Raw genomic sequence first — 15,218 nt, 5'->3', positions numbered from 1 at the left:
CTGGAAAAGCCAAAGGAAAAGGGTTAAGTACCTAGCTATTTAATAAGAAACCATTCAACCACTGTCAGTGATTCCATATAAAATCAATTTATTCCAACTACACTTTCAAAAGGTTTCAGTCACACCCACCACAGGAAGTGATCAAAGCCATCTAAAGGGAAGTCAGGTGAGAGTGGTCTGCAAACTGCTGAGGGTCTCGGCAGAGGCCTTGAGAATTTTCAGCTCTTCCATCCTCAGCGTTTCCACCAAAGTGAGCTGGTTTATCAAAGACACTTTTTCATCCTTCATGTGAGAAACCTGGAAGTTATTTTAAATTGTTTCTTATTATAGTGAAATATAAACACATCTAAAATGTACCATTTAAACATTTTGAAGTGCACGATTTAGTACCATAAAATACATTTACATTGTTCTATAACCACTTTTACAATTCATCTTCAGAACTTGTTTTATCATCCCACACACAAGCTGTGTAACAATCAATAACCCTATTCCCTCTGCCCCAAGCCCTCTCTGCATTCTCTCGCTCTAGGAAATGGCTTGTGCTGAGACCTCAACTGCAATCATACAGTATTTGTCCTTTTATGTCTGACTTTGTTCACAGTGTCTTCACCGCTCATTAAAATGACTTTAAAATCCCAGTCATACAAATGAGCTGACTTCTCATTTAATTAAAACAACTGCAAAGTTAAAGCATAAAAAGGAAAGAACACTAAAAATCTAGTAGCAAGAAATCATGCAATAACCTTTTTTTTTTTCTTGAGTCAGGGTCTCACTAAGTGGTACAGGCTGCCCTTTAACTCACGGCAATCCTCCCGCGTTAGCTCCCAAGTGGCAACACCTCTAGCTAATAATATTTAATTATTTAAAGGTGTAGGCAAAGATATGGAATCATCTAAGGGCCCCCGAACTGGATGAAGGAAGGTAATGTGCTGTATAAATACAATGGAATACTGTTCAATCTTAAAAAAAAAAAAAAAAAGGAAATCCTGTCATTTGTGACAACACTGATAAACCAGGAGAACTTTGTATTAAATGACATGAGCCAAGCACAGAAAGACAAAATTATGTTTTCCCATATATGCACAGGGAAAAAAAAAAAGTTGAAATTAGAGAAACAGAGAGCAGAACAATGGTTACCAGATACTGGGGCTGGGAGAGAGACGGGAGAGGTTGGTAAAGGATGCAAAATTTCTTTTTTTTGGTCCCCCATTAAGTTTATTGGTACATTTTAGGTATAAAATACAGTTGCATTCATCATTGGGATCTTGTACCTTTACAGGAGTCTCTTGGTTCTTATTTTTTTCCCCTTCCCCTGCCCTCCCTTCACCCCCTCCACCCTTCCCTATTTGCAAGGACTTTGTTTTCATTTTTTTCCTTTTCTCATATTTTTTCTTTTCCTTCTTTCCTTTCCCCTACCCCTCCCACTTATCAATTATATATTTTTAAAATTAGAGTATCAAGATCTAGGAGACATTACCACAGATTTTACAGAATTTAAAAGGATACAGAAAGCATTTTTTTTTGGTACCGGAGATCGAACTTGTGCAGCAGGCGGCAAAACCACTGAGCTAAATCCCCGGCCCTATAGAAAGCATATTACAAAAATCTGTTTTGAAATAAACTGGACTACTTCTAAGAAGTACCTTGGAAGACAAATTAACGAAACTAACTCTGGAGGAAATATAAAATTTGAATAGCACCTATTAAAGAAATTATATTCCTAGCTTGAAAACCTACCTGTATGACAACAACAGGCTCATATACATTTTAACTGATAAATTATATCAAACATTTAAAACAGAAAAAAGAAGGAACCCTTCTCCCCTCATTTTAGGAAATTAACATTGTCCTAATCCTAAAACTGGATAAAGATAATAAGAGAAAAAAGTATAAACATAGATAGAAATTTGTTTAACAAAACAAACTATTAGAAGTCAGATCTGGCAGGATGTAGAAAGTGGTTTTATTATAGGGATGGCAGTGTTGGTTCAGCACTGGAAGATCCATCCCCAAAAGTCATCATTTTAACAGAGGAAAGGAAAAAGCCATATGATCCTGTCACTAGTTGGAGAAAAAGTATTAGACTAAATTCTACAACTGTTCATGGTAAAAGCTATCAGGAGACTAGAAGTAGAACAGAACCTTCTCAACAGATCAAAGACATGTACTCCATACTTCCAACAAAAATGCCTTATATGAATGGAGAAGATACAATGGTTTCTCCCTAAGGCGGGGAACAAGGGTAGATAGGCCTACTCTTCAACTATCCATTTAACTTTGAAACATAGGCCCAAACCAAAAAATAGTCTGGCAATAAAATGACACAATTAGGATAGGATTGGCAAGGTAGAAGTAAAATCTTTATATGCAGAAGAAATGATCATCTACAGAGAAAATACTAAGAAATCTCTACGAGCCCCTAGAACTTGTACTTGAATTTAGCAGGATTAGAAAACACAAGGTATATATAAAAATTCAGGGGTATGTATACTTGCTATAAATGAAGAAATGGATATTGAAATTTAAAAGTTATGTAGGAGTAGAAAGGACCCAGGAAAGTAAAAAGAAAAAGAAAGAAAAAAAAAAAACAGTGTTGGAAGATGTTTAGTACCTAATTTTAAGACTTCCTCTAAAGCTACAGTAATCAAGGCAGTGTTGGGGTAAAGAAAGACATATAAATCATTGGAATAAAACAGAGAATCTAGACTAGAAATAGAACCACACATATATGGTCCACCGAGTTTTGAAAGATTATTTAACATTAGCATTTTATAGACTATAAACTCAATTTAAGAGCAGAGGAAAAGATAGTGTTTTCAGCAAATGGCACTAAAACACCTGGTATCCGTATATAATAAATTAACCTCAACCCTTTATTTCCATACATAAAAATAACTTGAAGGGATCTATGAACCTAAATAAGAAAGCCTAAAAGTATAAAACTTGAAGAAGAAATTGTAAGGGAAAATGTTTATGAATTTAGGGTAGACAAGAACTTCCTAGGACACAAAAAACATGATGAATAAAAGAAAAAAATTGATAAATGAACTTTAGAACTTTAAATGACATCATTAAAATGAAAAGTAGTCCTTAATCAGACCATATTTACAATGCATATAAGCTCTGACCAGAATATATAAAGAATTCTTACAGCTCATTAGTAGACAATCCAATTAAAAAGTAGATGCAAGAAGACGATAAATAGCCAGTATAGCACAAGGAAACGTGTACAATACTAGAATCAGAATAATACACAATAACAAGATTGAATTATATACTCATTAGGGAGATGAAGTTAAAAGTTTTTAAAGCCTTGTCATGACTTTTTCTTTTTGTTGGGTTTTCCCCCTTTGCATTAAATTTGTCATGCCCAACGGATTCATTCTGCTGGGCTTCCTGAGGTTGTGATCCTCATTGTCTTTTCCTAGGTTATTGTCTAATATTTTTTGGAGTGCTGGTTTGGTATTCACGAAGTTCTTAAGGTGCTCTTTATCATGAAAGTATCTTTTTTCTCCATTAATTTTGAAAGATAGTTTTGCAGGGTGCATCAATCTGGGTTGGAGGCTGTTTTCCTTTGGAGCTTGAAATGTGTCACTCCAAGCTCTTCTTGCCTTGAGGGTTTGCATTGAGAAGTCTGCTATGATTCTGATGGGCTTTCCTTTGCACGTGATTTGTTTCTTTTCTCTCACTGCTTGTAGAATTTTGTTCTTCTGTTGGGTTTCTGGAATCCTATTATATACCTATGTGTAGATTTTTTTTGATCAAGCCTAGTTGGAGTCCTATATGCCTCACTTATCTGTATGTCAGGTTCTTTTCCCCTGCTTGGGAAGTTTTCTGCCATCACTTCTGTGAACAGTTTTTTAATGTCATCTGCACTCTCTCCTGTTTCTTCATTGACTCCAATCAGTCCTATCTTATTCTTCTTTGCATTGTCTAGCAGCTGCTGGATTGATTTCTTGTGGTCCCTTACAATTTTAAAGCAATTTTTCTTTTCCTGGTCACTAATTGCAATCTTATCTTCTATATCTGAAATTCTGTCCTCACATTGGTTCATTTGGCTGCATAGACTTTCAATGGAGTTTTTAATCTCCTGGAAATCTGTTTGTATCTGTTTTATGGATTCTATTTGTTTCCTATGTTGGGCTTCCATCATGTTCTTTAGCTCCTCTATTTTTTAATTTGTGTCCTCTCTAGATTTATTAATCATGTCTTGCACTATGGGCACAATCTCTTCTGTTATCTGAGAATTTATTTCTGATTTCATTTTTTCCAGATCCTCTTTTGTTGCCAGTTCAGGGAGTCCAGCCAGTTGAGTATCAGAGTGTTCCATCTCGTTTCCCTTTGGGGTTGCTGTAGATGATCTGGAAGTCTGTTTTTGAGGCTTGTTTACGTGTCTTCTCATTTCCACGGGGGAGAGGGGTGCAGCTGGCGCCCACCTGGTTCACCTCCTCTGCCCCGGGAGTGGTGGAATGGCAGCCGGGAAGCCTCCTCCTGGGTGCTGGGATTGGCTCACCTCCTCTGCCCTGGGAGCCGTGGAATGGTGGCCGGGGAGCCTCCTCCTGGGCCCTCAGGATGCAAAATTTTAGCAAGACAGGAGGAGTAAGTTCCACATATCTATTGTACTTCATGGTCACCACAGTTAGTCACAATATGTACACTGTACATTTGAAAATTGGTCAGAAAGTAGATTTTAAATCTCCCCACCACAAAAAATAGTATGTGAAGTACAAAGTATGTTACAAGGCTTGATTAAAGCCATTCCACAGTAACGGTATATTTATATATCAAAATATCATGTTGCACCTGTAAACATAAACAATCTTTACCTGTCAATTAAAAAGATGTAATATTCCAGAATCATACCTTTTGAAGCACAGCAGTAGTCTCCTCTATGAGATAATAACACATTTTCCGCGCTATGTTCAAACTTGTCTTCTCATTTGTATCTGAAATTACTTCTCCAAGAAGTACTTTTGTCCAGCAAGTACTAGAACCAGAATGTTTAATAATTTCATCAGGCTTCTTAAAAAATAAAGACAATTTTCACACTGCAACACAATATACAGACTCTCCTATTCTTATGGGAGCATAATAAAAGTTTTCCATAAGGAGATTTCCTAAAACCTCCATGCCATTGGCAGCTCCTGTGGAAGGTCAAGGAATAAATGAAAGAAGAAGTAACCAGGGGCCGGGGATATAGCTCAGTGGTTCCGGTGCCTGTCTTGCAAGTGCAAAGTCCCAAATTCGATCCCCAGTACTAAAAAAAAAGTAACCAGAACTGAAAAACCAGGGGATCAGGTGCTTTTTGCTGACAGAGACTGAATTTTATTATCATCACAACTCTGTTCCTGGCACACAAGTAAGTGAAGTCACATACACCAACTGTGGGAATAACCAAAAGACAGAACAGGAGGGAAGAGATGGCAGGAAGGCAAGCCCACAGCTAAAAGGAGGTAAGGCCCTAGAGTTTCCTTCTCAAGTAAAGTCTTTCCTGAAAGGTGACAACCTGGAATCATTTCACACAGCAAACTGCTCTACATGTGGAAGGAGGAGTCTATTGCCAAGCCTTTCTCTCCATGCTGGTCACCCACCTTAACACACACAGGGCTGCCAGAAATGGGCTCAGGGGCAGGTGGAGCCAACTTCCCAAAAGCAGAAGAACACAGAGGTGTTAGGGCAGGCACAAGGGAACCAAAGTAGGATGCTGTGTGAGAAGGGGCAGAGCAAATCTATATACAAGGAAGAAGCAGTAGCCAGGGGGAGGAGGATGGAGGGGTAGGTTGTGGATGCAGAGAATCTGAAAGTGGTGGCAGTGACTTACAAGGGGAAGGGAAGATGGCCTCTAAATCATGAGAGTGGAAGTATACACACCAGTCAGAAATTCAGAACAGCTCAAAAGACACAACAGGGACATGACTTAAAAGTCTTCAGCTTCAGAGAAGTCGGCAGACACCTTAGGAACACAGGAGTTGTCATGAAAGAAAGCAGAAAAGTACTATGTACCCGGTAGAGTGTTTCAAGCATAACCATTGCCTTATGTAATCTGCACAATGACCTAAGAGAGCAGTTATCCCCACGGCAGACTCAAAGAAACTGGGAATCTACAAAGTGAGAGGCCTCACTTAGGGAGGCAGACATGGCACACAGACCCACATCAGGCAGAATCCTGGCCACATGCCTTGCCTGCCACAATAATCAGCCAGTAAGAAGTCACTCAGGGGAAGGAGAGCGACCTCTGGAAAACATCAATAGCTTTATTTAACTTTACGCTAAAATGCCTGAAAAAAAATTCATATATATCTTGGTCCAAGAAGGATTTAAAGACACTTACATGGGATCACACAAGATAAAACATTACATAAGATGAATGATGGGGAGAACAAGACAAAGGAAAAATGAGAGACGGAAAGGTAAGAAGATACAACCAGGAAAAAGGGTCAGTGGTGAATCACGGGTCTTAGCATCCTGCACATTTGAGTGGACCACAATTTTGCCTGAGTTTTACAACGGAAAGAAGCAAACATATCAGTTATAGAAGTCATCATGTCTATAAGATAAAAAGATATCGTGTGCTGAGAGTAAGGGGTCTACCTAGACCCTTGAACAACTCAGGGGCTGGCCAGGCTGACCTCCACTCTCCCCAACTGAAAATCTGTGTGTAACTTTTTTTTTTAGTACCGGGGACCGGACTCAGAACCTTGCACTTGCAAGGCAGGTGCAGTGGCACCGCTAAGCTAAATCCCCGGCCCTGTGTATAACTTTTGACTCTCCCAAAACTAAAGGAACTCTAACAAAGGATGACAAGCCTTTCTCTTCTCAGGGTGAGTATCTGAATGCAAGCCAAATATGCCCCAAAGTTATGTCCAGACTGTAGCTACAGGTGAAGACCAACACAGGTGGAACTTACAATTTTTCAGCTTCCAGACATAACAACTTCAGAGCTGTGAGTAACCTCCAAGATGGTCCATCCCACCCAAACGTCAAATTTCTAAAGTAGGAAAATGAATAGCAATAATCTGTCATTTTATCATTTCATAACACCATGAAAAACAGCTGAAGAGTCAAACATTTCTTTTTAAATAAGGCCTCAAAACATTGTTACTTGCAACCTAGGTCAAAAACATAAATAATCCGAAGTACTTAATAAATCCTAAGGAACAAAAAATACTCCTTTTTTTAAGTAAAAAGCTACTTTCCATTCAATTGTAGCAAGAGGCACAAGTTGGTTGAGAGGCCATAGGAAGAGGGCACAACCCACAGTTCACACTGAGATGAATGAGGAAGAATTCAGATTATCATGGAGCACCACAGCCAGGCAGCTTTCACACTACTGCTAGATTATTTAAAACTTGATACTATCCAAATTTGAAAGGGAGAAACTTAAACTGCACCTACCCTTTTGGTGTGGAACTGCTCAGCCACCCAGGTACCCCAAGTGCTGTACCGTGATGCAGCTACCACTTACCCATGATGCTAGGTAATGTTCTCCTAAGGACCAGGCTGGCCTGCAATAGCCCAGTGCCACCCAACCTGACCACACAGTGGACAAACTCACCATGGCCCGCCAATGAACACAGAGCTCTCTTTGCTGCAGTAATTTAGTATTCCAAGCTTGTATGTTATATCCTCCAAATAAATGTCTTTAAAGTATTTCACACTCCTTGATATAAAACTGGACACAACTATACTGCAACCAGCAAGTGGTCAATAAACACCAGCTGATACTAGTCGGGAAAGGCCTGACGCCTACAGAAACTGTAACGTCAATTTGTTCATGAGAATTGCCCGAAAGAGCAATTCCAAGAGGGCAAGTGTAACACTTACTCCATAAAACCATGATCCTTTAAAATGGCAATCTTTCTGTTCATCTGTTTATCTGTTGATGGAAGATATCTAACAAGTATTTCTATATTAAAAAGAAGAAAATCAGAGATTTAGGGTAGAATTAAGACAAAGGTATGTCTCCCCTTCTCAACTTTCCTTCCCATTAGCAATCAAGTCACAGTACAAGGGATTCTAATTCACACAAAGGAAACCTCTTCCACTCCAATTCAATGAGACCACTAGTCCTGGACAAGCTGCAAGAATTCCAAGGCCAGAGGACAAAAGATCCACAAGCTCAGCTTCCACTAAGTGACTCAACCAGCAGAAGCAGGGAATTAAGATATGATGCTCATTTCTGGAGAATAACAACCAACAATAGTACAGGCTCTGTAAAACCTGAGGAAAAAGTTTTGCAATACTGAGTTTTAAAAGGCAGAATTCAACACAGTCTGGACATTAATGATTCCAATCATAAACTATTTAAACTATTTAAAATAAATACGCAAAAACTGACAAAGCTATTGAGAAGAAAAGGGCACTGAAAGGCTTTTCTTTTGTTTTTGTTTTGTTTGTTTGTTTGTGGTGCCAGGAATCAAACCCAGAGTCTTGAACATGTTCGGCAAGTGTTCTATCACTGAGCCCTACTCCCAGCCCCTACTTTACTTTCTGAGTGGAAAAGTAACTAAAATGTAATTTTGCTCAAATTAAATTATTTGGTAACTACTATTTTGCAGTCATAAACTTTAAAGTTATCTTGATTCTGAATTATGAGGCCAATTCAAAAGCTAGTTTTAAAAAAAAAACAAAACAAAACAAAAGGTAGTTTTCTAAAATACTCTGCAAGGTATAGTTTCTAATTTTCTATTTCTATTAGGAGAAATATCACTATTGTGCCTATATTATCATTAAACTGCCTTGGCCAGGTTTCTAAATTCATCTGACCGTCCCTCAAACTATACACTGGGGAATCTCTGGCCACTTCATCATGACCTGGGAACTGCTTCGCTGTTGCTTCCAAAGTGGGGGAAATCAGCCTTTTATGTATTGTTTCTAATATTAAATTTGGACTTTTCTTCTCCTGAATTTAACGATTATTTTAAAATAGAAATATAAATGAAGATGGCATGTTAGATCACAAAAGAACATAAATGAAATCAACATTTGATCATGGCATTAAACTCCAAAAATAAAGATGAAGTAAGAGACTTACTTCTGTGGTTAGCGGTGTCCTACGTACAGTAGGTGCTAAGTAAACACTTGTTCTTCATTGCTCCCTAGTCATATCCTGTCTTCAGCAGCTGTGACAATGCCTCAGTACCAATATTTTCATATCTTCCCTCCACTAATACACTCATTTCCTTAGCAGTTTTACTAGACTTTCACTCTACCTTCTGACCTACTGATATAAAACATCTTTCGGTTCTGCTTATCCTCATTATCAATCAAAGCTTTGCTGTTTCTACTTCAACACTGAAATCAGAATCCATAACGATATGTAAGGATGTTTGAAGGTTTTGCTGTTTTCTAAAACAAACTAAAAATAACTATCTCTTAATGGGAAAAATATTATCTCAATCATAACAAAGTTGATTCCAACCTCTTGAGACATAAACACAGGCATGAGGATTGCGGAGAGAAACAAATCCATATTCCAGGAGCAGTCTGTGGTTATCATGAGGGCCATAGCAGATGAACACTTCTTCATGTTTTCTACAACTTGAAGCCGTTCTAATTTCGTAACAGCCAGTTTCCTCATTAAATGCTGCTTTTACCTACAATGAGAAACTTACTTTTCCACACACATTCACCTCACCTCAGGCTACTGGGATAACAGTTGCTGTGATTCAACAAAAGTAACAGGCAGACAGACCGGGGGTTGGCCTAAGCTCAAGAAACCCAGCAGGACTCTTCCCTAAGCTCTCCTCTCCCTGGCATGGGAGCTTAGCAGGGCAGTATCAGCCCTCTCACAGTGGCATGTCACACCAAGGGGATGGCACAGGTTCAGATCCCAGCCACGTGGTCCACAATGTGCCCCCAATGGGCCACCGATGAGCTGCCACACAGATTCTTCTCTCCCTCCAGTCAGGCCTTTACCCAGCATGCCCTGCCAATGCTGGCATCTCCCACATGCACCACATGGCGAAAGGGCTGAGGAAGAGGATATCTGTGACTGTTTCCCTATGTAAGATTCTTTCATGAATTCCCAGAATCTGTTCCCCACAAACATTCATCCATGCAGTAAACATTTACTGAACACCTACTATGGCCCAGGCCCCACTCTGAGCACTGGGAATACAAGAAGGAACAAGACTAAGCCCTCAATCTCAAAGATTTCAGGATTGGTAGGGCAAGAGGGAAGTCAATCAGTGACCGGAGTGAAGATACAGGCTCTGCCAGCTATGTCAGTAAGGATGAAAGGGATGGGAAGGAAAGCAAGCTAGACTTCAGCCAAAGTCTGGAAGAAGGGAGGAGAAAGAAGACTCTGCACCATGCATGGGTTGATGGTTAAGGCTCTTCGGGGGAAGAACAGAGGGCTCTGCAGGCAGAGTGGAGAAACAGGGCAAAGGAAAAGCATGCCAGGACACACTGGGGTGTGGAGCAAGGATCAGGGGTAGACTGGTCTAACAAATTTACTTGAAGCCAAGTGCATCTCTTCCAATGGTTTCACTGACAACCGAAAGTCCCAGTCTCTACACGCTGGATTCTGCCTCTCAAAAGGAAACATGCATCTCCATGTCAGCTTCTCACCTGGACATGTGGGCTGTGATTCAGTAGATCCAGGTAAGGAGCTAGCGCACAAGTGTCGGGCTCTGGGGAAAGGCAGTCCCGCCTCCTGGTCCTCAGGTACACTGCTCTGGTGTTGACAGTGCACCAGGCCCACAGGAGGGCGCTGTAGCTGAACACTCTGTCAATGGCCTCTTCAAACAGAGGATGCAGGGAAGAAAAAAAGTCTCTGGAGGAAGCAAAGAACTCCTGCACAGAAGCTCTCTGCTCTCTGGCCTTTGCTTTTAAAGGTTCGGGAAGAAGATTAACCACTTCTGGCTCCAAATAAACAGGGCAGGTGTAGGACTTGGGTAAAATATCCAGGTAAGGCTTCCAGACAGACCGAGCGCCGGCATGCTTTTCTGAAACTAAAAAGGTGCACAGAGCCAACAGAGGAGACGGAGGCGGCTTCCACCTTGTAAAACGAAAAGCTGGTTAAAAAATTACTTTTATTCAAAATATGTAAAGGCAAGTGGTTTGTTTTGTGCCAGGACTGTACTCAAACTTAGTAATCTTAGTAATCTAAGCTGACTTCATGCACCCAAGACAGCTTAAAGCTTTTCCTCTCCAGTGTACACCACATACACATGGTCTGAACAAGACATAATTACGTCAGAAAAGCAGACTATCGAACCCAACTAACAAGATCTTTGCAAAAACTTCCAACTTTGCTCTCCAGTTTCAGAGCTTTTGCAATCAATCTATTTCTTACAACTGGATAAGGATATAAAATATGGCTGGGGAAAAAGCTTAGGCTGCACACTGCAATACACCAATGACTGGGCACATGTACTATGAATTGGAATTATTTAAAATGGAATAATATTTAAAATTCAATTCTTAAGTAGGATAAGCCATGTTTCCAAAAACCAATACCCGTTTGTGGCCAGTGTCCACCACACTGGACCACAGAAAGTTAAACAGTCATTACCGAAAGTTGTACAAGACAGCACCAATGTGGACTGCCAACCCAATGTGCTCTTTATAGCTTCTTGCAGTTTGAAAGCTTTCATTCCTGAATGTACCCGCTCTAGTGCAGATTATGCATAACAGTATCTCTGTCTTTGCATACTTTCAATACAAAGATCTCATGTAACATGAATATATTTAGAAAATTTTCATTAATCCTCCGAAGTCTAGATTCCTACACTGCCACATATTCTGCTCAAAACCTGAGAAACTACTCAACTTCTGAAAATGTTAATCCCAGGAGCAGCTTTGTCAGTAATCAGGCCTACCCTGTATTACCCTTATCCAAAAACATGCCAGGTGTAAAGAAGTCTACAGCTTACCTTCGGTTAAGAAACAGCCCTCATCATTTAGAAATCCCCTCTGCTGAGGGCTCTCACTCACTCTGTCCTCACAGGTGCCCGATGAAAGCCCCACCACACGAGCCAGAAAACAGCTCTCAACTCCCACATCACCCCTCTCTTCTCTGCCTAAAAAACCGAATTCTTTCATAATGTCAAAGCTCCTCATAGCTGAAGAACAATTAGAGTAAGGACAATCAGGGTGAAATTAAAATAGTTAATGAACAACTGTCAAGACCTACTATGATGGAAGAGAACAGGAGTCAAGGCACTGGGTGGTGATTTACATATATTATTCTATTTTGTCTTCATTTTCTAGTAAGTGATGGATGAGGATTCACATGCCATCCCAGGAAGTCTATTAAAGACGTTAAAAATGCAGTTAACAATGAATTCACTTCCTAGAACTGAAAATAAAAAACCTCTCCATTCATGTCAGGTATTTAATAACTAGACAAGAGGCTTGATGTTCATGAACCGTGCCTGAGACGAGATGTTTGTCAATGACAGAGGCTTCAAGGAGAAGCACTGGCACCAGATGAGCACGCTGGGGTCACTTACTTAGCGATGTACACCCCTAAAGAGCTTCGAATCACTGTGTCCGTGGTGAGCAGGCAACTCTCAGGTAGTGAAATAATCATCTGTCCCTCCTTGCCACAAAGAAAGGAAGTTTAGGACAGTCATGCTTTGGGCACGACCTGTGAGTATGAGTTTTATAAAGTCCCTGACCCCATATCACCTACCAAGAACCCCCCATAACCCAGCTATTGCCACTAATGAGCCCACTCAGAGCCTGGCTCCTGACTGCCTGAGTCGGCAGACACAGGCAAGGCTGCTCTACCACCCCAACAGGAAGTAAAATCTCAGGAGGGGCTGACTCCCACAGTCAACCCTGCACCAGAAGGGAATGTGGGGACACCTTGATGACTCCTATCACATTGGTTCCCCTCTTTCTTGTGCCAGAAAACAGGGTTATCTAGAGGACCAGGCAGATGCCACTCAAAAAAAATCTATTTAGTGAAGCCAGGCACAGTGGCTTGCACCTGTGGTCCCAGCTACTCAGGAGGCTGGGGCAGGAAGATCACTTGAGACCAGGAGTTTGGGAACACCAGCCTGGGAAACACAGAGACTCTGACTTCAAAAAACAAAACAAAAGCAAAAAACAAAGATGGTACCCAGTCGAATCTGAATGATAGCACAATGGCCTCCTTGCCACCTGACCTGTACCCACCAGCTTAAGAAAGGGCAGCCCACCCAGCATAGCAGGGATTAATTCTACCACCTGCAAAAGTATGGTTTTCAGTTTTAACAAGTAAAGTAACAGACACCAGATACCAGTGTTACACAAGCTCAGATGCAAAATGAAGCACTGAAAAACAGACCTAAGATCCTCCTTTCATTTTAACTGCCATCTAAGTTGGTTACAAATATTAGCCAAAGACCTTCAGACTTCAATTTCTGATTTCTGAATCTGTAAAGCAAGATTAAGCTGGGTAAATCACTCTTCCAGCTTCTACATTTCTTGACTTTCTGATTAAAACCAAAAACCACTTGTTAATACACCCATATCTTGAATGGGATAGATCCTTCTACCAAAAAATGCTTCAAACTACACACTTAAAATCTGTGCATTTCATGTAATAGTATGTCTCTCTTTTTAAAAAGTTTAAGAAAAAGCCACATTTGAAAGTACACATGAAGCAACTGCCAGTCATTTCCTGATCTAAATAAAACTCCTACAGAAGAAACTGTAAATAAGAAGTGTATATCTTGTTCTCAAATTCTGCTTCAGAATAAAGTAAATTAGACTTTCCCTAGAAAATAAAAATCTGGGCAACTTAGTGACTTAGCACACCTTGTCTTAAGCTCAATAAAAATTTTTAAAGGGTCTTGGAATATAGCAAGGGTAGGCAGGCACGCAGGCACGCAGGTAGGGAGGGAGGGAAAGAAAATAAAAACCTTGCACAAGAATGTGAATATACTTAACACTACTGAAGAGTACATACACTTAAAGATATTTAAAATGGTAAATTTTAAGCGGTGTGTATTTTATAATTGGAATTTAAAAATAATAAGAAAACAGCATAACAGAATTGTAACACTGATAGATACCATTCTTTCAGAAAAACATGTATATACATCTGAATTTAAAACAAATTAGATTGAGGAACTGAAAATCACCATAAAGGCTGGGGTATACTTCAGCAGCAGGCCTCATGCTCAGCATGTGCAAAGCCCGGGATAGCTGCCCAGCACCACCCTGTCCCTCATAAAATAAATACATACATACATTTAAATAACTGTAAAATTAAAAAGTTAGCATTTAGAAAATTGTGTTACATAATCCTTTAAAACAGCACAGAAAATAGTAAAATGGACCGTAGAGATGGCCTATGCCATTGAACTCCCCATTGTCCAGGTGAAGAGACGGAAGCCCCCAGGACTGAGGTCTGGCTCAGGTCCGGGGAGGGGGACGCACCCTAAGGACGGGCTCCGAGGCCTCCTCCCCCACTCACCCAGGCTCGCCTTCCCCCGCTGCACACAGACTCTCAGAGGAGAGCAGTTGCCCTGTCCCATTTATATTAGGACTTCACTGCTGTGGAAGAGGCTGCTACTGCGCTACCCCAACACCCCTTCTCTCCTCCTCCTAGCGGGGTCTCATTTGGTGACACAATGCCAGGGAAGTCAGTGAGCCATGAAGCTGATCTCTCACTGGCCTATCAGACAGGGCTGGAATGTTCTCGAAGGGAGAAACCTGCCCTTCCTCTCCACCTTGCTGCCTCCTGTGCCCAGGATCCAAGCACCTTGAGGAGACTCAGGGAGTAACACAGGATAGGAAGAGGTCTGGGCCTCTAATGGCCATGGCCCTGGTCCACCAGCTCTGGGTGACTCTTTGCACATATATTTAAATGATAAAAGTATAAACTTCTTTTCTATACAGTAAACTTAATCCTATAGACAGAATCGTATTCAAACACATCCATTAGGTAAGCAAGAAACGCCTGCATGTCTGAAGTACTTTTAATTCATTTCATTTGAACCCCACAAACAAAGCAGCAAAATTATATATATATATTGAGTTTCAAGGATAAAAGAAAAGTTCTCACCTGCAGGGATTTCTTGGTCATCAGTCCTCTTCCTGTACCTATGGAAGCAAAGACAAGAAAAGGATAAATCCGACTTCAACTTCAAAGTCCAAGAGATCCCAGTCAGAATAAAAACTGTGAATGAAGTTCAAAATCATATAAAGATAAAGCTGGTGTCTCTCAACCTTAGACTTCAGGAGAGGGCAGGGTCAGACAGCTATTGTGGAAAATG

General features: G+C 40.5%; 1 protein-coding gene across 19 annotated transcripts in view; it reads right to left on the bottom strand.

Annotated features, from left to right (window-relative positions):
* Setd4 (SET domain containing 4) overlaps nt 1-15,218 on the bottom strand; it is a 108,865-nt gene that overhangs the window by 64,889 nt on the left and 28,758 nt on the right. For 16 of the 19 annotated variants that reach the window (XR_015451725.1, XR_015451726.1, XR_015451724.1 and 13 more), the window contains 8 exons: nt 15,008-15,045; nt 12,462-12,550; nt 10,576-11,005; nt 9,425-9,599; nt 7,828-7,909; nt 6,911-6,991; nt 4,867-4,990; nt 130-297 (listed from right to left, as the gene is read on the bottom strand). Coding sequence is in view for 16 of the 19 variants with exons in the window: in XM_087212565.1 (XP_087068691.1) it covers nt 163-297; nt 4,867-4,990; nt 6,911-6,991; nt 7,828-7,909; nt 9,425-9,599; nt 10,576-11,005; nt 12,462-12,550; nt 15,008-15,045 (1,154 nt within the window). In the remaining 3 variants the exon portion in view is untranslated. Of the gene's footprint in view, nt 1-71; nt 298-4,866; nt 4,991-6,910; nt 6,992-7,827; nt 7,910-9,424; nt 9,600-10,575; nt 11,006-12,461; nt 12,551-15,007; nt 15,046-15,218 lie in introns of those variants that run through there. The other 3 variants (XM_087212558.1, XM_087212587.1, XM_087212588.1) reach the window with 1 other exon arrangement.

Source organism: Heterocephalus glaber, unplaced genomic scaffold (assembly GCF_053883595.1).
Source record: "Heterocephalus glaber isolate CG9 unplaced genomic scaffold, H.glaber_assembly_v1.0 deba00000122, whole genome shotgun sequence".
Taxonomy (NCBI): Eukaryota; Metazoa; Chordata; class Mammalia; order Rodentia; family Bathyergidae; genus Heterocephalus; species Heterocephalus glaber.
This window is presented reverse-complemented; position numbering and strand designations above follow the sequence as displayed.